Consider the following 26,082-nt stretch of genomic DNA (forward strand, 5'->3'; position numbering starts at 1 on the left):
AACATGGATGAACCTTAAAAGCATTATGCTAAGTGAAATAAATCAGGCAGGGATACATATATATGGAATCTATTAAAAAATTGTAGAAATAAAGAACAAATTGGTGGTTGCCAGGATTGGGGGATATAAGGGCGAAGGTGGACAAAAGGTACAAACTTCCAGTTACAAAATAAATAGGTCCTGGAGATGGTGTCTATAGTTAGCAATACTGTATGGGTATTTGATAGTGTGCATATAGTCAAATAGTTGTAGGAGTGGTTTTTCGTGCAGCAATACATAACCAGAACAATGCACTACCTCAGATTGGGTATAGACACTCCATCTCGTACCATTACGATCACCTGGGCTAGCACGAGTGGTATGACAAAAACTCTGCCACTGCTGGGCCTAGAGGAAGGAAGGATGCCAAGTGCATGGCCCCTGCTTCCACAGGCCATGACCTTCCTACTGGACCTCTAAATATGCTATGTCTTCTTTGTGGAGCCATGTCCTAGCTGCAAGGAAGCTGGTAAAATATTGGGCATTTTAAGCTTCTAGAGTGAGAGCTACCACCCTCTGTCTCATGAGGTGGAGGATTCTTCAAGCACAAGAAGGGGTTTAGATAGTAAGCTGCCTAGGGGAATGGCAGAAGACCACCACAGCCTGAGCTGCCAACGCCAGAGTGGAGACGGCAGAACAAGCTGCTTTCTGCCGGACTCTGCCAAGAGCACAGGCTCTGTACCACCAAAGAGCGGTGAGAAAGAACCAAGGTTGGAAAGGAGGTGCTTTGCTCTACTGAAGGCATGACTTTAGGGTCATTACACCACACAATTTCATTTGGATCCTGGGACTTTAAGTTAGTACTGAACTTCCTCATTTTGCAGATTCCGTGGATCCTATCATTACCGTGACCCAAGTCCTCCTGTGGTATCCCATCTCAAATTAAAGTCACAGATCTTTAAATTGCTGACCAGGGACTGGGAAATGTGCCTCTTCCTCCCTGTCTTACCTCCTGCTGCTCCCCATCACTAGCTCACACTGGATCCTTGCTGCTCCTGGAACACATCGGGTGCTCTTCTCTCTAGGCATTTTGTACTCATTCCTCCCCCTACCTAGAAATTCCTTGTTCAGATACCACTTTGGCTTGCTCTATTTCCTCAGGGTTCTGCTCCGATATTACCCTATTATTGAGGCCTTCACATAAAGACCACTACATTTGGACCAGGGATCTATCCCCACCTACACTTCATTTTCTCTTTACCCCACATTATTATTATTTTTTTGCCTTAGCAAAAATAAATAAATAAATAACATAAGAGCTAGGACTTTGCCTTGTTCACTGCTGTGCTTCCAACACCCAGAATGGTACCTAGCATATACATTAGCAGGCATTTAATAACATTTGGTAAATGAATGATTACTGTCATAATTGTCACCATTATTCCATGGTATCATATTTGATTTTGGTGTATTAATATATATTCTTTATATTGTTTTAAAAGAACATGAATAGAGGAGAATGGAGAACAGTACAGCCAACAAACAGGCCAGGGTGTCCTTGATCACTTGGCTCTGGTAGTGTTTGTATATGACCCAGTGAGTTGATAACTTGCTGGTAAGTTATAGGTGTCTTGCATCTGTTAACTTGCTGGTAAGGATAGGTGTGCGGTTACTTGGGTTTAGATACATGGGCATGAACTTTGCAAGGTTTTCATATTGCCTAGAGATGGCAAATGCACAAATCTATCAAACTGACAGACTCAGAGTACCATGTGCATTGACATGAAGATACCAAGAACTCAGCTGTGTTAGCAGAATTTATCTTATCCAAACCTCAGACATGTATCAGCCATCCCTAATCAAGTAAGAAAATTCCCGGAGGCACCACAAATGGAAATGAAAATTGGATTCATGGGTAAATACTTTCATGAATTTGAGATGGACGGATTTAAACAAACCCGAGACAGTCTAATTTGTCGGGATGCTTTTATCAAGTGAGGGTAACGGGAACATCACGGGAGATAGGGCCGGTAGTTCTATGGGCTGCAGAACTTGTATTTCTATTCTAAACCACACCATAATGATCATTAGTCATTTATGATAGAAATCAATGATTCCACTTTTCTGACAGTGTTTGCTTGCTGTTCCTAGGAACTGCCTTCTCTCTTCTCTCAAGAGGGCATTTAGAACTTGAAGCTCTTTCCTTTGGCTTGTTTATTGTGTACTGTTCATTTGCAGAGTGGCCACAGTATCCCGTGCCAGTTTGGCAGCCTGAAGAGGGTTCGCTCTCACATTCTCCCAAGAATCAACACTAGCTCTCCGGTGACTTTGAATTCCCTTCCAAACGCTGGCTGTGGCTGGAGAGGCCAAGAACTTTATCCCAATCAGTTCTAGTTTCTATGGCTACGAAAGTCCCCTGAAAGAGTGACAGAAAATAAGGGCAGATTGTTCTCAATTTCTGAATTCACTGATATAAAGTGTTAAAAAAAAATCCACCCTCTGAATCCATTCTCAAGTTGATTATTCTCTTTCTTTCTTTCCCCCTTCCTTCCTCCTCTTTCTGTCTCTCTTCTGCCATTGAGATTACAGCAAATACCACTGGTTGTCACCCAAGTACCATTCATCTGTATTGTCTTCCTTTTTAATAGAACCCCGATTTTGCTCACCCCTCTTAATAGTTGTGGATTTTAGGGGGAGGTTGGCCCTATCACAGGGTATATATTATGGTTGCTGTAGGCTGGTGACTGATTTAAGGATGGGCATTTCACTCCGTGCCAGAAATCAGATGTGAGAGAAAGTCTGCTGGGTGCACTTACGAGAAAGATTTTCCTTCCTTTAAATAAAACAAAATAACAGGAATAAGAAGAAATGCTCCTTTCTTATTTTCCGTTTCCAAAAGGCAAGTATGAACAGACCATATCTGCAGTTGCTTTTGCTACCTGGATAATCATGAGGGAACCCAGCCGAAGGACTAAGGAGAAAATGGGACTGTTGAAGCCTGGAGAAATCTTAGTACTCAATTATGCTGATGATTTAATCAATCTGGGAAACTCTCCAGAGTTCTTGTTATGTGAGATTAAAAAAAAAAAAATCCTAATGCTGTTTAAATCATTTGGAGTTGGGTTTTCTCCTAGGGCAGCCAAAAGCATCCTAACTGAGCCATTTCACTTCTGGTTGTTTGCTCAACATGTTTTTATAATTCCCCTCTCTTCGTTGGTTGGGGGACTTTTGAACAACAATAAGACTTCCTAGGAATTAATAGGTCAAGATACTAAATATGATGAGTCTCTATTTTCAACAGAAGACAAATTATTGATTCTATTTTTAAGTGCTAGAAAATTCAGTGTTATTTGTATTTTATTTTCAATATACAAAAATGCCATTGCATATTCTCATATCACAGCAGGCTATTAAAGTCCTACTGTGTGAGGGAGTCCTGTTACTGGTGGGAGAGATTGTGTTGTGTGAATGGAGGTCTTGGTTCTTGAATTCCCCACAAAAGATTTATGCTCAGATAAAGACAGCCAGAAGAAGGTGGCAAAAACAAAGCAGTTTATTAAGGACAGTACACTCTCAGGAAGGGAGAGCAGCCAGGCCCAGGGGTGGCAACTGCCCTGAGGCTACAGGGGTCTTTTCTTTTTATGTGAGCAGGATCTTGGGTCATGGACAGGGGTGGTCTCTAATGGAGGCTGCTTCCAATCTCTTGCGGGACTCCTCCCAGAGGTCGGGAGGGGGAGTTTTTGACCCTACAAGGTTTGTACTGGAACGTCATGGCAGTCTTCCCTCAGGGGAGTAGGAGCTCAAATCACAATACAAATGCATTATAATGAGTCTAGGGGTTACCCAGGGGCAGAGGTGGAAGAGGAGAGCACAGGCTCTGTACCTGTGCCTCTTGGTCTGTTAGCCCCCAGGGTCTTGGGAGCCACAAGGCCAGGACCTTGAGGGGTCTTGGAAGCCACAAAGTCAGAATGTTGTGCCTCCGGTCTTCTAATGTGTCAGCTGTTTATCACTGCTTTTGCCCCTAGCTTGTGTCTAACTAACTACCTACTCTAGCAGTCCAAGGACAAGAAGATATTTAGTAATTCCAAATGTACTGAGAGAAAACATTTCTGTCAAATTGCATGTTTATTTGCTCATATATGTCAATTTCGAGGTACTAAAAGGACTTTTTAAAATGATATTAATAATCATAATTGTTCCAAATGTTCTATTTTCTTTATGTTCTCCCGCTATTTCTGCTAATGACACTATAATTCTCTTAGTCATCCAGACTTAAAATTTCCAGTTTATTTTTGGCTCCTCCTACTCTCTTACCCCAGAAACAATCTGTTGCCAAGCCCTCAATAAATGCCGTCTTAGAAATACTCTTATATCTCTTCCATGTGCTCTACTCTCATTGCCACTAACTTAGTTCATCAAAAGCCTTCTGAACTGCTTTGCAGAGTCTCCATGTTCTCTCTATTCTTCTTTCTTTTTTTTTTTTTAATATTGTTTATGTATTTAGAGAGAAAGTGGGGGAGCAGGGGAAGGGCCAAGAGAGAGGGAGAGAGAGAATCTCTCTCTCAGACTCCATGCTGAAAGCAGAGCCCGATGCGGGACTTGATCCCACCAACCTGAGATCATGACCTGAGCCAAAATCCAGAGCCAGAGGCTCAACTCACTGAGCCACCCAGGCACCCCTCATTCTTCTTTCTAAAGCAGAGATCTGTCATGCTTACTTTCTCCCTAGTGTGTCCACATTGCCCAAGAATAAAGTTTGAGCTCTACATGCTGGCATTCAAGGTCCAAAGAGCTGGTTCCAACTGACCTCTCAACTTTCCTTGTCACCGCTGTCCTCTTCACATTCTGTGTTCTAGTCTAAGACAAGGTCCTTTATTGCCCTTTATTGACTTGACCCCTCATCTCACATTGAGTTTCTTATCTTCATCTGTTCAAATCCTAACTTCCCGTCACAGGTTATCTGAAACTACCTTTTTCTGGGGCGCCTGGGTAGCGCAGCGGTTAAGCGTCTGCCTTCGGCTCAGGGCGTGATCCCAGCGTTCTGGGTTCGAGCCCCACATCAGGCTCCTCCGCTATGAGCCTGCTTCTTCCTCTCCCACTCCCCCTGCTTGTGTTCCCTCTCTCGCTGGCTGTCTCTGTCTCTGTCAAATAAATAAATAAAATCTTTAAAAAAAAAAAAAGAAACTACCTTTTTCTTTATAAAGATCTCTTGATTTCTCCCAGTCAAAACTATTATGCTCTTCATCCTTTGGATTTTACTGGGATTTCATCTCTCTATTAATGAAGGTATTTATTACTTTTTAACCATCTATTATAATTATTTATTATATATCTTATATCCTTTCTAAAAAGGTAAAGTTCTTGAGGACAGGAACCAGATCTTGTTCATTTTTGTGTTCATCTTGGAGCCTGGTGTTTCCTTGATTGTAACAAATACCCAATAAATAGAGTTGAATTACTAAAGAGTGACCAGTTTCCTGTTTAATCCTTTTCATATCACCATCTGATCAATTAAAATGTAATAAAATTTTGGAAAAAAGGGAAATTATTTGGTTCAGACGGTCAGTAATGGACCACATGAGGGAGAATTCTTTAAGAGCAATGAATTCAGGGGCGCCTGGGTGGCTCAGTCGTTAAGCATCTGCCTTCAGCTCAGGGCGTGATCCCAGCGCTCTGGGATTGAGCCCCACATCAGGCTCCTCCACTGGAGCCTGCTTCTTCCTCTCCCTCTCCCCCTGCTTGTGTTCCCTCTCTCGCTGGCTGTCTCTCTCTCTCTCTGTCAAATAAATAAATAAAATCTTTAAAAAAAAAAAGAGCAATGAATTCAGAATTATATTAACTACAAACAGGATAGATAACTTAGTTTTTTATTTCAGAAATATTCTTAATCTGGAAGAGAGTTTGAATAACACATATGCTTTAGCACTATTCTCCAAATTTATGAGTACTTTTTGGTCTTTCATCTGAAGATTATTACTTGAATTTTACAAAAAGGTAGTTGTTTTGTTTTACTGGAAAACACCACTTTTCAGTGAGTCAAGAGTCATATGCATCAATATCAAGATGAAGGATACTTTTATTTAAAAAAAAATGGGGGCACCTGGGTGGCTCAGTCAGTTAAACATCTGCCTTCAACTCGGGTCATGATCCCAGGGTGCTGGGATCAAGCCCCCACATCAGGCTTCCTGCTCAGCCGGATGTCTGCTTCTCCCTCTCCCTCTGCCTGCTGCTCTCCCTGCTTGTGCTCTCTCTGACAAATAAAGTAAAATTTAAAAAAAAAGTTCCTAGTTCTTCCCTAAGCAGACTTTTTGCTTATCAAGGTTAGTGTACTGCATTTCACTTGTAGGTATCATGATGAGATGCATAATTACCTAGTTAACAATTAACACAAGGGAGATTCTATTGAGCTTCTGGAATCTCTAATCTGCTGGCCTGTAGAAAAACAATGCAATGCGTACCCATGCATGGGGGGAATTCTGAGAAATATTTAGGATAATTCTCCACATTTTCTCTCCCTCAATTTTTTCCTGCTGTTTAGCTTAAATTTAATACACAGTGTAAAACAAGTAGACCTAGAGGTTATCAGATCAGAGAAACTATATGGTAAATGCACTCCATTCATTTCCAGTATTGCTTATTGGATAAGAAGATAATGTAACCCAATACCACAGTAGGATTTGTTCTGACTTACTTAGTTTAAGGACACATTACAAAGAAATCACTTGATAATTGGTAAAATTAAATTCCTGAGTATTTAGCAAGAACAATTAAGATTTTATTTGTACAATATTCTCATAAAAGTAAAAAACAACTGGGCCCACCTTCAATCCGTAGCTGTATCTGACAGTTCCTTTATCAAGTGGTGATAAAGAGGTCAAGTGGAGCTCAGAGAAAATAGGTAGAGAGAAGTGATTTACAAAGAAAGTTCAAAAGGATTTCTACTCTGTCATTAAATAATACCAAGGGTCCAGCCTCTCGTGACTCTGCAAATGCTAGAAAAGAGGATTTACAGTGAGATTGGGCAGACTGATGTTACATAAGAAGGCAGCAGCTGAGCCACCCTGCCAGATGCCAGGTCAGTGGAGCACTCTGGGATCCCAGAACTTTCTCACATTCATGCAGCAGCGATTATGGAACTAGGCCATTCAGGGGAGCGTGAAGAGTGGCCGCAAATGGACCCTAGCAGAAACAAGTTTGGAATCTGGCTGTGAATTCCGCCTTCACTACTGCCTCTAGAATGTTATTAAACTCCAGGATGGAGGGTAGTATTAGAACCAGGACAAAGAACTGGCTTATTTGGTTATAAGTGTGTTTCTGTCTGGATGGGGCGTCAGGGAAGATGTGAGAGGGAATACGTAGATTTTCATGGTTGCAGTTATCAGTCCCACTGTTGCAAGATCACATGTGTATTGTACTGTGATGTGGTTCTGCCATTCTAAGACCTATCCTTTTGATGATCTATATTTACTGTTTCTGAGAATGACCAGAATGGCTCACATCCCTGTTAGCACTTCTTTTTCTTCCTTGCTTGCCTCTAATGGCCAGCAGGGTGCTGGGTTGTACGTATGCGTGTGTGTGCGCCCATGAACACACATGCAGGTGTGATGGGGGATGTGGGGCACATAGGTACACAAGCAGTTTATCACATAGGGAAGCAGTTCAGGGCCTAATAACGCGAGGCCTCTAAGACAAGTTTGTGCAGTGTCCCAGAGAACAAGGATGAACAATGATGATAATGTTCTAAGTCGTTAATGATGTTCAGGGTGTGGGTCAGTGGAGGGTAGGCTCAAGAAGGAGAGAATGAGAATGAGTTTGTGAGGTCCAGGGATCAGGACAGTAAGGTGGAGTCAGGCGAGCGGAGATAAATTGAGCCTAATCAGTTATGAAGTTTGGAAAGAGTGGTGGAATTAAGAAAATATGCAGCTTATCTTTCAAAGGCCTTTGTAAAATATGGAGGAAGAGTTAACCCACAGCACTGAAAGCAATTCATGTTTGGACTTTTGTCTTAGTGGAGACATATGGTGACCAAGAATGGGTGTAGGGACCAGAGATAATTAAGGCAGAAATATGAGTAAATGCCAATATCTCTTGGAGTTTATTCAGAAGTTGTCTGTGTAAATTTGAGCACCAGGCTACCTGTGAAGCAGCTGGCTAACTTCAAGACAGGAGGAAAACAAAAGTGTTCATTACCCACTGGGGCTGAGGCCAGAGCTGGATAACTGGTCCAACCTGCTGTATAAAAAGACCAAGATGAAGGGGCATAAAAAGATAAGGAGAAACTGGATTTCTCTGGGGAAAGAGGAGGAGGGAGGGAGACAGTGGTGAGTCCTTGAGAAAATGAAGCAGCAGCAAGCTGCAGAAGGCCTCCCCATGAGTGGTGCGGTCCAACGGTGGCTCTTCATGTAGACACTCTGGCATTTGTGTAAAGCGAAATGCATGTGAGCAACACCAGAATGTACAGGCTCGGGATTTCGGAGTCAATATATATATCAGTTGATATATTGTGCTGGCTATGTCTATACTGTCTGCCTTCTCAATCTTGAAATAATCCCCTCACCTAATGTGCCCCATTTTCTTGCTCCTACAATGAGGTCCATGTGCCATGCTGCCCTGTTTGTGCCTTGAAAGCAAATCAGGGAAGACAAACACCTTATCATTTAGGTAAGGTAAATTTAAACTCATCAGCTGTTTGGGGATTATTTTTCCATCGGAGCTAGTCTGCCTTGGTGAAGATTTAAGGAGGAGGTAGCACAAGCTCTAGGAACTGGATTCACTAAATTTTGTTTTGGTCCTTTTGAGGTAAAAGAAACCTAGAACAAAACCAGGGCCATCTGAACAGGTAATGTATTAACCTGTTGGGAAGCATGGATTGTCTCTGCCAATATCTGCACTGCAGAAGGGACATGGTTTGATTCTGCTCCTTCTTCCAGTGACTATAAAGTTCTTGCAGAGAACATGACATGTGATGGCATAGAAGTAATTTCAATGTCACAGTTCATTTCTCTTGGATTTGCTGCAGATTTTTAATTGGAGAAAATTGTCTCACCATGACACCACGAGAGTGGACCAAAGACTTTTAAACAGCCCTTTTAAATAGTAGGTTAAAGTGTGAAAGAAGAGAACATGGGAAGAAATTTACAGCTCTATTCTGTTCACAAAAAAAGAAATCTATCCAGCAAAACTGTCCTGAGAACAGTGGAGTCTGTATAAGTATGGTTTTAGGTTCAAAGAGGTTCTTCAAAATGTACTTTTTACCCTTCACTGGGCCCTATAAATGAGGACATTCAATCCAATCCTAATAAATCCTAATTGGCTAGAGGACATATGAGTTTTATTTAATTGACATTTACTAAAGGCCAGTCATCCTCAAGATTCTATAGGAAGCACTGGCACTATGGCGATATGGGCGTGATTCCTGTTTGTATAGCGCTCACAGGCTGAAGAATCTCATAAGGTCTTGGGAAAATTACTATTTTGCTTTTTTGGAACACAGGAGCATCTATTAAGCTAATCCACCTGTAAGATGGAGGAAGGGTATGTATTGTTACAGAGGGGAGACCAAAGAAAAGCCGTAAGGGTTTTTACCCTGCTTTATCTAACTACTCTGGGAAAAAAAAAAAAAAAAGAAAAAAAGACAAGAAATGTTACATACCACCATGATAAATGACTAGAAACAATTTTGTAAGAGAAAACAGAGCAAAATTCAGGTAGAACAGGATAAAATTGAGCATTATGGTTAGAGTATGGTGTGTAGATTTTGTGTTTAATCCTGGGCTTTAAGTGGAAAATACAGAACAGTAGTGTTATTGAACTGGCAATTGTAAAGATCGTTTTTGAATGTGATTGAAATAAAGCATCCTAATTAATGTATCACACTCAAAATAAACAAGTATTTTAAAGATGGTTTAATGTTGCTACTCAGCTGAAAGTCTGCCCTCCACTATCACTGGGAATATTTTCTTAGAAATGATTTAATAACTTGATTTTTTTTTTTTAAAGATTTTATTTATTTATTCGACAGAGATAGAGACAGCCAGCGAGAGAGGGAACACAAGCAGGGGGAGTGGGAGAGGAAGAAGCAGGCTCATAGCGGAGGAGCCTGATGTGGGGCTCGATCCCAGAACGCCGGGATCACGCCCTGAGCCGAAGGCAGACGCTTAACCGCTGTGCCACCCAGGCGCCCCGATAACTTGATTTTTTATAACAGGACACTGCTGATTAGCTTAGAACAAAATGCTTTAAGCACTGAGATTTGTGTCATTGAGGAGAGAACAAGGATTAAAACTAAGGGATTTTTTTGTTTAACTAGAAATTAGATGAGTATTATTTCCCATGATTTTAATGACCAATTTGTATAAGCTAGTACATATACTATTTGCCATATTTTAAAAATTCACTGATCATCTATCTGGGCATGGCTCGTCCTGGGGAACGGTGTGAAATTTTTATTTTTCTCATACTTATTTTTAGTTATTTTTAGTTTTCTCATACTTCCCTTAGGCAACTCCTCTCATACTTCCAAGAGGTCAGCATTCAGCATTTTGGCTGCTCTGGACCTCTATCTAGGTCTGCCATTCTGGAAGTCAACATCATTCTTCTCTACCCTTTCAACGCTCCTCGCCCCCTAAGTGCTCAGATCTCAGCTGGTTGTTAGGTAGAATTATAGGGTTAAACCAATTCCTACTCTGTATTCATGATGCCTGACAGAGGCTAAAAGTGATTACAAGCCTAGGGTATTTGTGTAATAAGAGAAAATGTTACTCTGAAGGAATGAATTTTTCATGATTCCATTTCAGTGGCTTTGAATAAGGACTTTTTAAGACTCAAGTGACTCTGCTTAGGAATCTGCCTCCTGCACGTTCCCTTGAGTTCGGTGGGCAGAGGATCTTTTCCTTTAACAGTGTGGCCAGTTGTTTTGATTTCAATACTTGAGATGGTAACTAGCATTACTGGGGTTTTACTAAAGCCCTTGATGCTTAATGTAACATCAGAATCAATATCTCATTATGGCCTAGGAGCTGGGCATTTAAATTCTAAGTCCTGTCTTATCTAAGAGAAAAGAATACAAGGCTAACAAGACCACCAGTATCACAGAGGTTGCTTGAATCTTTACTCGTGAGTTGCTATCACCCTTAGTTTTGGAATTTCTGGAGTACTGGACATTTTAGATACTGGAGGGACTACTTTTTCTTCCCTTGAGACTTGCAAAGACATATAAAAATCATGCCTTTGTTCAATGTTCAGTGTCTTTTGGCTACAGGAACAGTGTAGGGTGTGGATGGGATGTCCAAGAGTTCCCCCACCAACACACTGTGACCTATTGCTACTTCAGATCCCCTTACTTCTTAAGAGTTTTCTAGAATTTCAAATATATGACTGTCCATTCTTTGTGTTTCAGAAACCACCTCTCTGTAAGTCCTTCATGTAAGTCCTTCAAAAGGGACAGGAAACCAGATATCAAGAAATTGATAAATTTGAACATGGAAAAACACACTTCTTACAATTTGTTCCCCAGACACATTTTAGTTATCTAATTGAGTTTACTGATTTACAATCAATGTGTTCTGGGGTGGGGTGGGGGTAGATGTAGTTGTAAGAGAGCCACACAAGGGATCCTTGTGGTGATGGAATGGTTGGTGGCAGATACACAAAATATACACATCCAAATGAGTACATGTAAACCTGGGAAAATCTGATTAAGACTGGGAATTGTATCAGTGTTGATACCCTAATTGTGATAATGTACTGTAGTTTTGTGAAATGTTACCATTAAGGAGCCCTGGGTAAAGGGTACCTGGGATCTCTCCGTATTATTTTTTTTTTAAGATTTTATTTATTTATTTATTTATTTATTTATTTATTTATTTATTTGACAGAGATAGAGACAGCCAGCGAGAGAGGGAACACAAGCAGCGGGAGTGGGAGAGGAAGAAGCAGGCTCATAGCAGAGGAGCCCAATGTGGGGCTCGATCCCATAACACCGGGATCACGCCCTGAGCCGAAGGCAGACGCTCAACCGCTGTGCCACCCAGGCGCCCCTCTCCGTATTATTTCTTACAACTGCAAGTGAATCTACAATTATCTCAAAATAAGCTCTAATTAAAATGTTTAATGTTCTAGGCTCAGAGTATTTAGGAAGATAAAATTTGTACATGCAACACAGAAGCAAACACACATGTTCACAAACAATAGGTACATATATATTTTTGCTACCAATTGGAGACAATTTTTGTTTAGGTAAAGGATTGAATCTAAATTTGGTGTCATAAGGCATAGCCATCCTCTTTAGATCTCATACGAAGAGGACAATCATGACTATAATTTTCCTATCCTGGTGAATGTATATGTTTAATAAAGAAAAATAATTGAAGGTTCATAATTCTATATTTGTATTGATTTTTATATCGAAGTGTTAAAAATATGTTTAAAAAGGCCATCTAAATCCATATATAAGGACTTGGAGGAAATAAGTTGCATGCTTTATGTGTTCCTACATTGTTTTACACTATTCATCCTGTCTTAGTCCTTGTAGGCTGCTACAACAAAAAGACCATGGACTGGGTGGCTTAAACAACAAAGATTTATTTTTTAATCCTGAAGACTGGAAGTACAAGATCAAGGGAGTGGAAACTCAGTGTCTGTTGGGAGCCCAACTCTTGCTGCGTCCTCACATGGCAGAAGGGGTGAGGGAGTTGTGTGGGATCTTTTTTATAAGGGCACTAATCCCATTCATGAGGGCTTCATCCTTCATGACTTAATCCCCTATCAAAGGCCCAACCTCCAAATACCATCACAGTGGGGATTAGGATTTCAACATAGAATGTTAGGTGGACACAAACGTTTGGTCTATATGTAAGCAAAGCATTATAATGTCTTATTCTTGTGTTATAGCAGAAAGCCTTCCATTTTTAGCTTCAGATAAAGAAAAGCATTTATAGATCATCCAGCTGTTCTGCTTTTTTAATCATACTGTAAATGTCTCTCATTGACTCAAAATGATTGGGACTAAGATGTTTGATTAATAAAGTAGTCTTGTTACTGAGAGTTAGTGAGCTTGTATGAAACAAAGCAATTTCCAATTTCAAAGAACTCACAGAAAGTGCAATATATTTAACTCAATCATATAAAGCTCATTGTGGAATGAGATAAAGTAACAAAATAGTTAACATGATACAAGAATAGCACATATATATTTTTAATTGGGGGGTTAAATTTTTTTCATGATCTGGCAGGGTTTCAGAAATTTATTAATCACAGTAATTACTGTGATGACCAAAAAATTAGGAAAGTTACATTCTGCACATTAAAAATTTTAATGATCACAGATGCTCTACATCAGCTGTCATTTCCCTCCCCTACAAACAGAATGTATTTAAATCATCTGCAATTTCTAAGGTCTTAACACTTTCAAATTTCTTCTTCTTTAGATGAAGACATTTCTACAAAGATGATGCCAAGTCATAATTTTTGTAATGTTTCAGTTTTAAAATAATTTCAAACATAACCAGCATTAAAATTTGCTGCTTTTATGTTAAACCGATGAAGTGTCTATTATGTGGTAGATGAATTTTTTTCATAGAGACTATTCTGTAATCAAGCGTTTTACTTCACACATCATACCTTGGTCCTCTGGCAGAACAGCTGAGGTAATGCTAGCGGGGACGAGTGGGAAACATCATCCGACATTGGGGGGAGCTCTGTACGGCGTGGACAGAGAGTTGTACCACTTCACACACACTTGTCATTTTTTCCCTTGATGGTTAGAATTAGGAAGCTTCTTACAGCTTTGGAACAACTTTGTTTACCTCACCATTTGCCTAGTTGGAAGAAGTGCAGCCCTAGCAGACACAGTAGTCAATCAGACTTAAAACCAGAGGCACCGAACACTTCAGAGGTCTCCAGTACACATCAGCTTCCTGTGAATCATGAAAAGTTTCAGGAAGTAGGTGCTGTACAGAATTTGCACTGAACAAAAAGTCCCCTAATGTTGTTAGAGTTCTATGTGCAACTGACTTTTCTGCATCGTTCACTGGGACTCCTATTCCATAATGGACTTTAAAACGTGAGTAATTGTAAGGAAACCCACTCCACTGGTAGTGAGAAATTTGTTTTTTGAAAAATTCATATTGCTTTATCAATCTTCATATTATTAGCCTACTCATTAGTTATTTAATAGCTTAGCCAAGTTGTTATTTTACCCTTGGTATTTTTATTTTACCTAATAGCATAAATGCAGTTGGGGCCAGCTCTAATTCAATTGCGATTTAAAAATACCTCAGTAGGCCACCTAACACATACATACACTTCTCTCAGTAGTCAGTTCTAATAGTCCTTCAAAAGTATACGAATATACTGAGGCAATTAATCTGCTGCTTGATTCACTTCTTTCTTCTGGCTGCTGAACCATCCTTTATTTAGCGAACTGCCGCCTTAGAACATCTCAGGGGCTGGGAGGGGGAGCACCTGATTCACCTGACTTCTGCCTCTACCACCCATTGGCAGAAACCATTCACTCAAAAGGGTGTTTGCCACATGGCATGTTAATTAATGTAGCAGCATCAAGAGCACCCCCAATTTTTGTAATCCTGTCTTTTACATGAATACATTTACAATTTTAGTTTTGTGTCAACAATAAAAAGGCAATTTTATTGTGGCAAGACTAATTCACACCTTCAGCTTCAGGTAGCTCAAGCACCAGTGTGGTACCACTTTAACAATTTATGACTCAGCACTCAAAACCCAACCACAGTGGAATATGCTACCGCAGGAGGTAATGAGCTCCCCATTTATCAGAGATTTTCAAGCCAATCTGAATGACTATTTGTAGGCACATTGGGAAAAAAGATATGTAAATGAGATAACTTCACATTTATTTTCCCAGTCGGTGACTATATGCTTATTTGAAAATCACTCAGATTGACATTAATCCTTACCTAGCTCCTTTGATTAAGGTCTATGGCATTCCAAAACCTGCAAAAAATCGAACAACTCTTTGCTCTGGGTCTGAAAATACATGCCAGTCAAAATTACCTGGTTAGCACAAAACTTTCCTACTTTTTCTCGTTCATGATGACAAAATTGTTAATTTTTCCATGAATGCCAGCATAGTTCTCTTAGACTGTTTTTGTTTTTGTTTTTTCTTTTTTTGCTTGGGAGAACCTGGGGATGGTTAGTTATATGCATAGTTTATTGGATAACTCAGCTATTTTATTTGCCTCTTTAATCTACAGTAAATTACTGCCTTTCTGCCCTTTTTGTCTTGCTTTCCCATTTGGTGGTCCCCTTTCTTGTTTTGCTTACATGTCCCACATCTCATCTTATTTGAGAGGGATTCAGCTTTTGAAGCTTAGTGATTGTCAAAGGAACCTCCTTAGCATGTTCTCAGATTTGGCCTGGATTTGGTTGTTGGAAGGAAGGAGATTCCAGAATCTGTTGTTTGGTTGTTGTCTAGGTGGTGTCTAGGCAGATCTATTACTCATACCTTCTGTGGAATGTTCTGAGTATGTGTTTCCTGGCCTTTTTGGATTCTCTACAGAATGCTTGATGTTACATGTTAAAAATGATTCCTTGATACAGATAAAAATACACTGCTATATAGTTTGTTAGGATGGAGTTAAGGTTTCTGAATTTGGATAAATTTTGTAGATTTACATAAGAATTATTTTATTTTTCCTTTTTTTCTCCCAAGATATGTCATGGACGCAAAAGGTAAGGAACAGAATTGGGGACAGATGTCTTACCACTGGAAAGAGTAAATCAGGCCACAATCAAATGCCCTTCAGGTGGGACATGACACATAATCCACACACCTGCGCAAATCCTTTATTAAAGCAACAATCAAAATACAGGATGGAGCACATGTTTTTTCTGTTTTGCTACTATAACATCAACTTAAAAGTTCTTTGTTTATATCTTTAAATTATTTTTAAAAAATGAACATTTATAGTTCACAAAATCAACAGCTTGACATTTCTGCCCAGATAAAGTTTTTCATCTTATATTCCAATTTTAACAAAGGACATCCAGAACTAGAGATATAGCAAGCCAAACATAAATGCAAGCAAGCATCTTCTTTGACCCTAACTCACTGTAAGCAGCTTTATGGTGTCTGACAGATACATTTGAAGGCTTTTATTACTGGTTAAATAAAATCAATTTATGCCAGAATATTCTTAGAACTATTCGTTTTCTATTTTTACATTCTCTAACAGATTCAGTTTTAATTGTGGTATTCTAAGTATTAGCTCCCTTGAAATTGGTATCTCTAAAAAATCTCAAAGATCGTTATCACCCTCAGATGATACTTTCTTGTATAACAGACACACACTCAGTCCTTTGGAAAACATGTTAAGCAATTATGTTTTGATTTTTTTCCCCACCATGATTTGTTTAATCCAAACCTGATTAATCATTGTAGAAACCCTAAAAAAGTCATTAGGAAAATGAACTTTGTTATCTGCTGAGGGATTTTTAAATGAATAGCTGAATGTAAAAATGACTAGTGTCTTGAAGGTATCAGGTACTCAAAATATGTGTGCGAATATACAATGAGATTTGGTAGGTTGAAAGAGTACCAGTAAATTAGTTTAAAAAAGAAAAACAGAAACAGGGATTATAATATTAAGGGAATGTCAAAAGGATCTGTGAAGATAGGTACAGAATAGTAACTGGACTGTGCTGAGTATAAAATAGAGTATCTGAAAGATAAGTTAAATGTCCCATTTTCTTCCCAAATGAAACACTGAGAGGAAATCCCCTGTTAAAACAACCATAGGGTCCGCCATTAAAGGAGTTTTAGCACAGATACAACACTGTATTTCAATCTGTGAATAAAAGGTGTCTGATTTGCCTTTCTAAAACCATGTCTCCAGTGGCCGGGATGGCTGTTTCTATAGTTAAGCTGATTTGTGTTGGCTGCACTACACTGAGAGGGTGCCTGTTCACAACATGCAAATACTCTTTGTGCCTTACATTTTCTTCGTGTGCTGAAGAGTTGAGCAGATACTAGATCACCGATAAATAACAATCTGAGCATTAGACTTCAAACATGTCATCAGTCCATTAAATAATTTACATAGCCATAGTTCAATTCAGTCTTTTCGTCAAATTGCTTTCTTATCTCACCTCGCCCTTCAAAGGGAAACGTAAACAACACAGACCTCTACAGTTAAAAATGAAACAAACAATAAAAAAGGTAAAGGAAGGAAGGGGATTCCAGAATCCGTTGTGTGGGATGTGGGGCCTTTTAGCCTTACTTTTGAAAAAAAAAAAAAAAAAGGAATGCTCACAAGCATCTGAGACAAATCATTCCGGATGTAATGGCACAATAATGCTTGGGATGGGTGAGAACATTCAGATATTTTTAGAGCAATTTCTATACGTTATATGTCACATTTGGTTCCTAGAGATTTTAGTCAAGTATTAGTATTTCTTTTTGCCGAGTATGATATACAAAAAGATGAGAACAGTAGATGTGCCCTAAAGATATGAAAATATAATATATAAAACAAAACCATTATAAATTACATAGATTTTCAGTATAAAATTGGTTTTTTTTTCCATTTAGAATAAATACCGTCCACATTTACAGGTCAATCTAAGTGAATTAAATATGCACACATATCTGAATCATTGTCAGAATTTCAAGAAAAAAAGTTGTTAGAGATATGTCGCAGAACCCAGAAACTGTTTGATATTGAGAATGACTACATAAGACCCAAAGGACATGGCTTGGGATTTAGTGTTAAGCTTTTAAAACCTCCCAAATGAGCCTGATGTGCACGTGTGCACACAAGCACACACACCTATAGCCATACTTCTATGCAATTCTATGAAGCTGAACAGTTTATCCTTGAAAAATCAGCTGAAAATCACAAGGTCTTTCTGCATTTTGTATTCTAGAAGGAGAGCCTTTCTCATTTCATAAAGAAGCTGTAAGATGGATAGGAAGAGCGCAGAATTTCTGGAAGGAGAAATCTCCATTGTAAGCCAACTTCCTTTCAGGTTGGCTATAATTATATATCAAGAGCTTTTTGATGCCTCAGAAGGGGAAAGTTTGGAAAATCTCTATAATAATCTCCCCAGTCTTAAGAAGCTAAAACCAATCTGGAACATTCTTTGGTCACACATTTCTGCTCCTGCTTCACAAAAAATCTGCTGATTTTACATTTTTAATTCCTAATCAATGTCTCTTAGAATTGATGCCTTCTCCTGTAATTTCCATGTGGAAATCTGCACATGGGTTTGGGTGGAATGAGAACTGAACAGAATGGGGAAAAGTTCACACAGTATCACAAAATGAGCTTAAATCTCTGTTACCGTTTTGGGCATACAGATCCATACTGACAATTTGCTGACCTCCACTTGCTATCAAGTAGACAATATTTATATTCTGAGAGTTGGAGATAAAGTTGTTCTGCAACCCAAATACATAAAATCCTAGTCCAGAGAGCCCATTGGGAGTCATGGTTTCTCCTGACTGCTGGACTACTAGTTGCTTCCCATGACCACCCAAGACATTTTGTAACTAGATGCCAGCAGTTCATTCCTGGCCAAGTGATGTCTGACCAAACTCCATGTCTTATCAGATTGCCTTCCACAATTTATTCCACTATGAATAAAGAAGCCTGTCAGGCCACCCCTAAAACCAAACCCACCACCCTCAGGCTGCAGAGACAGACACATTTTTTGTTAAATCTGGAACACAAAAGCAACCTTCTCCTGTATCCATTTTTGCTCCCAATGTTGTTTTGTCTCTTGCAGTGGGAACCATACCTACCATCTTGGGAGATTACAGACTTTCTAGAAAGCAATAAATGTCTGAGCTAGAAGGGATCCTGTGTCTCATCAAGCACAACCCCCATATTCTACAGATGAAAAAGATTAAACCCTAGAGAGGGGAAGGGAGTTGTCCAAGGTCACTTATCCACATAGTCACAGAGTGAGGACTAAACATCCGGGTCTGCTCTCTCAGTACCAACGATGCCTGTGTAACCTCGTCATGACGTATTACTTGATGTGGCCATGACCTTAAAACAACCTTAAGGTTACTTCCCCTGCTTCTAAGTGAAAATGAAATACCATTCATCTCATCACGATTAAATTTCAACTACAGAAGTGGTCCTAATGATGTTTTGGGAGAGAAGATCCACAACTTGCTTAAAATGCTGATTATTTGAAATCGATCCTCTTTGAGTAAGTCATGCAGCGTAAACAATGTGAGCTGAACCCAGAGAGGAAAGTGAAAATCTCTTAAGTAACTGGAAAGAGAGCAAGCATGATGATATTGGTTTGGTTCTGTGAGAGAGTGAGACCATTTAGATGGTGCTCAGAGCCCATCTGGTCTGCCTCTTCTGACAGGTAAGGAAACTGAGACCCAGACCTGCCCAAAGCCAGGCAGCTTGTTATTGGCACGGTCAGGTAAGGTGCTGGCCTTTGCATAGACTGACTACTTCTTTCCGTAACATCATTCAGTTTCACATATAACTGCTTTCTTTGTGAGACAAAAATAATTCCACAATCTGGCATGAAATTTGATGACACAGTTCCCTATGCTATTGTTCTAACTTTTCACTCTCCCCTTCAAGACCAACGACTTAGCTCTGTGGTTCACAGAAGTGGACCTGGCTACACAGCTTCACAGATCTTTCTTTTGCTGCCCCAAATCCAGTGTTTGAGTCACCCAATGGCATATGTCCCTGCAAGCCCTTCTGGAAGCCAGTACTCTACAACTGGCTCAGGGATTCATCAATGCCTCTGTCTTTGGAAGCATTGCATTTTCCAGATAAGAATCAGTTTTTGTTTGTAGGATGATGTTACTTAACCATAGAAAGAGCAGTTTTCACAGGTAATATGGATATATTCAACCTTTTACAATCTCCCTCCATACTTCACTTGAGCTCACCAAAAGGCTCTCAGAATTGGACAGGTAAACACATTTTTATTTGGCTATTAAAGTGCTATTCCTGGGCAAAGGTTTTCTCAGTTTCACAATAGCAGCTTCACTGGAAACAAACAAACAAACAAACAAAAGTGATGTATGAAAAGAGGCCCGGGAAGTGACAAAAATAATGAGCCTAGTAACTACTCTGGAACATTACAACTGACTTGTAGAAATCAGCCCTGGTACTAGCGACTGATACCAAAGCCTCTGAGGTACGTGTTTCAGGGGAAAATAAGGACAAAGTGGCTAAGAGGACTAAATGGGAAAGGGCAATTAGTATTACTATAACAACAACAACCACTCCATTATAAAGGAACAGTGACAGGAATTAAAAACTGAGAAGAAAGTGCAACAAACCCATGTACGTGCATTTGCTATTGTAGCAGACCTATAATTTTTTTTTTAAAGGAAAAGCAATGCAGTGTGCATTGGACAGGGCTCTTGAGCTCAGAATATCTTACAGTAATATTCTCTTTGCCAAAAGGGCATCACCCATTAAGGTATTTGGCAGAGAAGAGCCTCTAAAATTCTTATCACGTGGACAGACGCCTTCTGTCCAGTATTATCAATTCTGCACCCTGATGTTTCTCACATCCTTTTCTACTGGGGAAATTCCAGTCACATAATAAACTGCACTCAGGTGTTTCCCCTTTGAAAATGGCATCACTCCTACCTAAGGGATGAGAGTCTCCTGGTAAGGCTTAGCGGCAAGTGCGTACTACATCTGCACTACAAGGAGCAGCCCCTGATTTTCTTGATATGCATAGCTTTTCATAGTCGATATTAGACATGGCTTTCATAAATAATGCAGGTGTTTCTGTCATGTGCCACCGCTGGCTCTGTGGTTTCCAGGTGACCTGGTGGCAGGACTCTATCTAATACCTCAACAGGCGTCGGCTCTTCAGATGTCAGCTCCGTGGATGTTATATCTGTAGAAGGCTCTGCAGTTTCTGGGGAATGTTCAGCGGACGGTTCTGTCTCCTCTTCATCTTTGACTTCGAATTGTACACCCTCGGGGTCATCCACATGATCTTTTTTGGACTGCGGGTGCACAGACACCTTGATGGCAATTTGCTGGGGCTGCTCGTGCAGCGACGAGGCATCCGAGTCCGCGGTGGGCGAGTCACTTCTCTTCAGGGAGTTTGGGATCGTGTAAACCTCATCCCTGTCTGAGGCCTCCTGGCCTTCTGGAGTATGCCGCACAAAATTCTGCCCCTGCTCCTCAAGGCCAACCACTTCCATGATTTCCTCCATGATAGTCCTACAGTTCATAATGAGGGGAGGCAGAGGCACACTCCTGGCAAGCTCTTCAATATAGCGGGCAAACTCCATGGTTTTGAACTGGGTGACTTTGGCAAGCTCTAGAGTTTTGGCTGAGGTGATGATGGGGATCCGCTTGGCAATCTCAAATGCCTTTTGCAGCTTCTCTGCACCTTCTGTCCGAAAGAACTCGTTGATGGCCTTCTCGGTCTTCTTCAGGTGGCTGCTCATCATGCACAGGCGGGTGATGTTGAGGATCATGACGACGGTGAAGGCCACAAGGCAGACGACCATGTAGTAGACGCCCATGTCTCCAGAGGTAAAGATGACTCTCAGGGTCACCGTGTTGTTCACAGTGCCATGGACGTTAGAAGCAACACATGTGTATTTACCTCGGTCTGAAAAAGACACCTTGGTGATGTTCAGGAGGCCGCTGTCGTGCATCTGCCATTTTCCTGTTGGAAGGAAGAGTGGAGAATTCAACCAAGGACATATGGGTCCCATCAAAGTGTCTACAAACTCTCATGTTCCTAAGAACATCTCTTACTACTGCTACCACTGCTTCTACTACTACGAAAGATAATGACAGTGGACATTTACTGTGTGCCGGACAGTGACACGTACTAACTCATTTCATCTTCACAACAACTCTGTGAGGTAGGTACTAATACTAGCTCCATTTCACAGGATGAAGAAACTAAGGCACAGTTAGATTAGACCACCTTCCCAAGGTCACCAGTTTGGAAGGAGTAGAGCTAGCAGATGAACTCAAGCTCAAAAGGCTATACCCTTAGCCCCAAAACTGTACTATGTAGTTCCACAGCCTTGTGAAAAATAGGAAAAATAAACCATCTGGAAAATCTTGTGCTCTTGTTAAAGAATTCCGTACACATACCATCTGGTTTTCTAACCTGCCTGTGAGCATGACTCTGTTGCATATATGTTCATTGGGGAGTTTAATGCTTCTCAGAATATAAAGTATTTTAGGATCAACATAAAATCTGGAGTAAGTCAATTAAATTATAATTGTTTACCTGGGCTTCTCATATTTGAGGTTGGAGTTATCCTTGTATGACCTCAGTTAATTAAAACATAACATGTCATTAATTTGGAGAATTTACAATGAATTGTTTATAGTACTTAGAAGTTACAAGCTAACAATGTGAACATTCAGAGGCTGGCTATGAATTACTATCCATTTGTTTTAGCCTTGCAAATAAATTATAGACCCATCAAGTTGAAAAGAAGCCTCACATAATGGAGAATGCATGTTGATAAATGCAATTCTTATTTCCTTCTCTGGCCTGGAAAGGATCTAGTGTTGCCCTGGCAATGAGGTTCTGAATCAAGAGACACTCTTTAGTTGGGATTGATTCTTAGTCTGCCTGTGTACCCACATATCAGAAGACCCCTGGGAAACATGATAAGACGTTTGGCTTCCAGGTCTTGGGTCTGAGCCTTTCTGAAATCCTGCTACCTCCCTATATTGTCCTACAGAGAAAGGAGGGTCCAGATCAGACCCCACGAGAGTTCCAAGGAGCAGGCAGGCAGATATTTCTCCATAAAAGCACTTCAGTTCCCTAAGCCAACTGGGGGAACCTCTCCTGAGAGATGGGGTAATTTAACATGTAGTTTCCCTTTTAAGTACCTCTTATTGACTTGTATTTTTTTTCTTGTTTCTTCCTCTTCTGGCAGTGACTTTTCATTCTATTTAAAAGTCTGATATTTTCCAAAAGCAACAAGCAACATGTTCGCCTCCCACCTTTTTTTAAACTTGTGAGCACCTAAGTGACTATGGTCTCAAGGGACTATGGAATGAGGCAACAGAGGGCCTTCTTTTTTCCAGGATCTTGTGCTCCAAGGAACATTCTTAAGAAAGCTAGACAGAGCAGTGTAGTACCTTCTGAGGGCCTATGGTTCCTCTTCCCTGCTAGCCATGCTGAATCTGGCAGGATGCCTCTCGTCGATGCTGTCCTATTACTTTGCTTTCTGAAAGAACATCTGTGGAGAGTGGTTCCTGGTGTCCCTGAGTAACCCTTTTCTAACAATTCAGCCACTGTATTTTCCCCAAGAGTAGAAAACACTGGTTTGGAAAATCTAGTGAATTTTAGTTTCTTGTGACTGTGTCTTCACAGACAAACCTAAACACTCAGTCTGTGAAACCTCTTGTTCAGATTGGGCTGGGGCAAACCTTCCACCCCTTTGTTCCCTGAACATGGATTCTGATACTTCGGCCGGAGATCTATCCAAATATGGAAATGATCCGAGGCAAGGGAAATTATTCATTTACTTTCTTAACATTTACTTATTTCATAAAAGTGGACGACAGCAGGCACAGGAAAAAAAAGCTCTAGTTGATTGAAAGCTAATTGTGGATATGCAAGGTATTTGGGTCCAGAGAATTACAGACTATACTTGTAGTAGTTCCTCAAATTTACCTTCCTTCTTTTGTTGGAAAATATACCAGTGAATAGGATGGAAGAAGGTGAGGTGAGGTTATTTGTATGGGGAATGGTTAGGGTCAAACTGTCACCTCCGAACCACCCATGACCACTGCTTTTATGGAGGAATTACCTTCAAAGTAGTCGGAAGCTGGGTGTAGGAGAAGAAAAGCAGACAAGAACACTAAACTAAGAAGGCAGGCATCTGATGGCACCATAAACAGCTTTATTCTCATACCTATGTAGTAATTTCAGTGATAATTGTATTGTAATTGTTATGGGTCACAAGGCAACACACACGATGGTAGCCAACACACACACACACACACACACACACACACACACACACACACACACAGACTACAGTGTCAGAAAAGCGAAGATTCCAACCTCAAAGGTGATGTACGTCTGTATCATTTTTTTTGTAAAGACTGATACTAAGACTCTACAGATTTCCTCTCAGTCTCAGCTTGACCTTTGATTAGTGGGAAATAAAGATTTCTGCATGTTCTCCCACCATTTGCACCCCTGAAAACTAGGAAGATGGCACAAATTGCACTTTGAGGGTCCTCCCACATCGTTGGGCCCGGGCTCACAAAGAATCTCCATATGGAACCCAGCAGCTCGGATCATCCTGAGAACATTCTCTCTGCTGCACACTGCCATTCCCCTCAGTCTATAAATACTTGCCCTGAGACTCACTCTGGAAGGGTCCTGACTCTAGCTTTAACTTTAGTTAAAAAAACAAAAGTAACCCACAATGCCTGTCACAGGAAACCATCAGGGCTATACATGGAGTGGTGTTCTCGTGTATTTAAGATGGTAATTGAGTGGGAATGTCAAAGTTATGTGTTGAATTTTCATTAAGCTGCAACACTTCAGCACAAATAAAAACTTAAAATGTCAGCAGTTGATGCCAAGTCAGTTCTACATGCAATGACTTTGGAGGAAAGAAAGAGGCGGATGTTTAACCATGACTTTCTGAATATATTACCAAAGATGATGTGCAAAATGTTTCTCTAACGCCCTTGAGGGTGGTTCACTTATTCATGTCCTGCGCTGTGCTCAGATGGGAGCTCATCCCTGGGAAAGCCCTTCCCCCACCTCCTCTCGTCAGGCTGTGGTCCTGTAAGGGGACCCTCCCCTGAAGGCTTCACGCTAAAATATTGCCACATGCAGTAAAAGGGCTGCTGAAGTCTGCTCTACTGGTGACCAGAGTTTGCCCAGGAATCTGTCACAGTCTCCCCAAGAAACTCCAGGCACAAGAACCACATGTGAAAATCTGCCACGTGCGAACAGAAGTAGTGGTGACACTCTCTCCTTTGCAAAGAGAAAAGCTAACAGATGTTATTTCTTAGCTGTACTGCGGTGTGTATATTATGCGGCACAAAAAAAAAAAAAAGCTGACATTTTTAGAAGGGCAGTGATCTTTTTTTAATCTTGTTCACGCATTTAGTCAACAAATATTATTGAGTAAATTGCCTTTGCATCAGGTTCCATGCTAGACTATGCAAATACAGAGATGAGTAAGACAAGATCGTCGACTGAGAAAACCATCCAGCCCAAGGAGGGACACAGACTGCTACAAACAACTGTGGATCACTTGGCAAAGGCGCTGGCCGAAGGCAATGGGGTGGAGCACCAGCTCCTTAGGGAGGTGTGGGGTACTGGGCCAGGGTGAGGGCAGGCTGGGTGGTGCAGGCAGGAAGGGGATGCCTGGAGCATCTGAGCAAAAGAGGGAAGCCAGACAGTGCTGCTGCAGGCGACGAAGCAGCAAACGGTATCTAACACCAAGAGAAGGGCTAGGGTGGAGACAGGGCTGAGAGGAATGCAGGGTCAAATGTTTAAAAGCTTCGTATTTATTCTGTGGGAGAACAGGAACCCCTCACCTTTCAGGACTTCCCCCTGACAAGCCAGCCTTATTTCATTTCTTAGAGCTGCCACAGGATCTTCCCACATGCTTCCTCTCTGCGTGGAAAGCTCTTTTCCCTTCCCACTCCAAGCCCTTTACTTTACACATTCTTAGCTCAGGTTAGACACCACTTCATGTCTCATCACGCTCCCCGAGAAAGCCTTCTCTGACCCCCAATTAAACCAGTGAAGAAAATCAGAAAGCCCAGAAGCAGATGCCAGTAAGCATGGGAATTTTAAATAAGGAAGATATTTCAAATCAGCAGGGAAAAAATATTGGGATAATCGACTATTCATTTAAAAGAAAATAAAGTTACACTCCTATTTTACGTAATACATAAAAATAAATTCCAAGTATTCTGAATATGTAAATTAAAAGTATAAAATGTAAATTAAAAGTATAAAATTAATAGAGGCTATAAAAACATTTTTACAAACTGGGGATAGGAAGGCCTTTTTAAGCATCTCAGGAATTCCAGAAACTAAAGGAAAACATTGATGGATCAGATTTCTCTGCAATTAGAAGTTTTTACACTATAAAATATGTCA

General features: G+C 40.5%; 1 protein-coding gene across 1 annotated transcript in view; it reads right to left on the reverse strand.

Moving 5' to 3' along the window:
- Window positions 1–15,779: 15,779 nt before the first annotated feature.
- The window catches only part of MFAP3L (microfibril associated protein 3 like), a 38,952-nt gene continuing 28,649 nt past the window's right edge, over window positions 15,780–26,082 (reverse strand). The window contains exon 3 of the mRNA XM_026485617.4: window positions 15,780–21,636. Coding sequence (XP_026341402.1) covers window positions 20,705–21,636 — 932 coding nt within the window. The 3' untranslated portion in view covers window positions 15,780–20,704. The remainder of the gene's footprint in view (window positions 21,637–26,082) is intronic.

Source organism: Ursus arctos, unplaced genomic scaffold (assembly GCF_023065955.2).
Source record: "Ursus arctos isolate Adak ecotype North America unplaced genomic scaffold, UrsArc2.0 scaffold_11, whole genome shotgun sequence".
In the NCBI taxonomy this organism is placed as follows: domain Eukaryota; kingdom Metazoa; phylum Chordata; class Mammalia; order Carnivora; family Ursidae; genus Ursus; species Ursus arctos.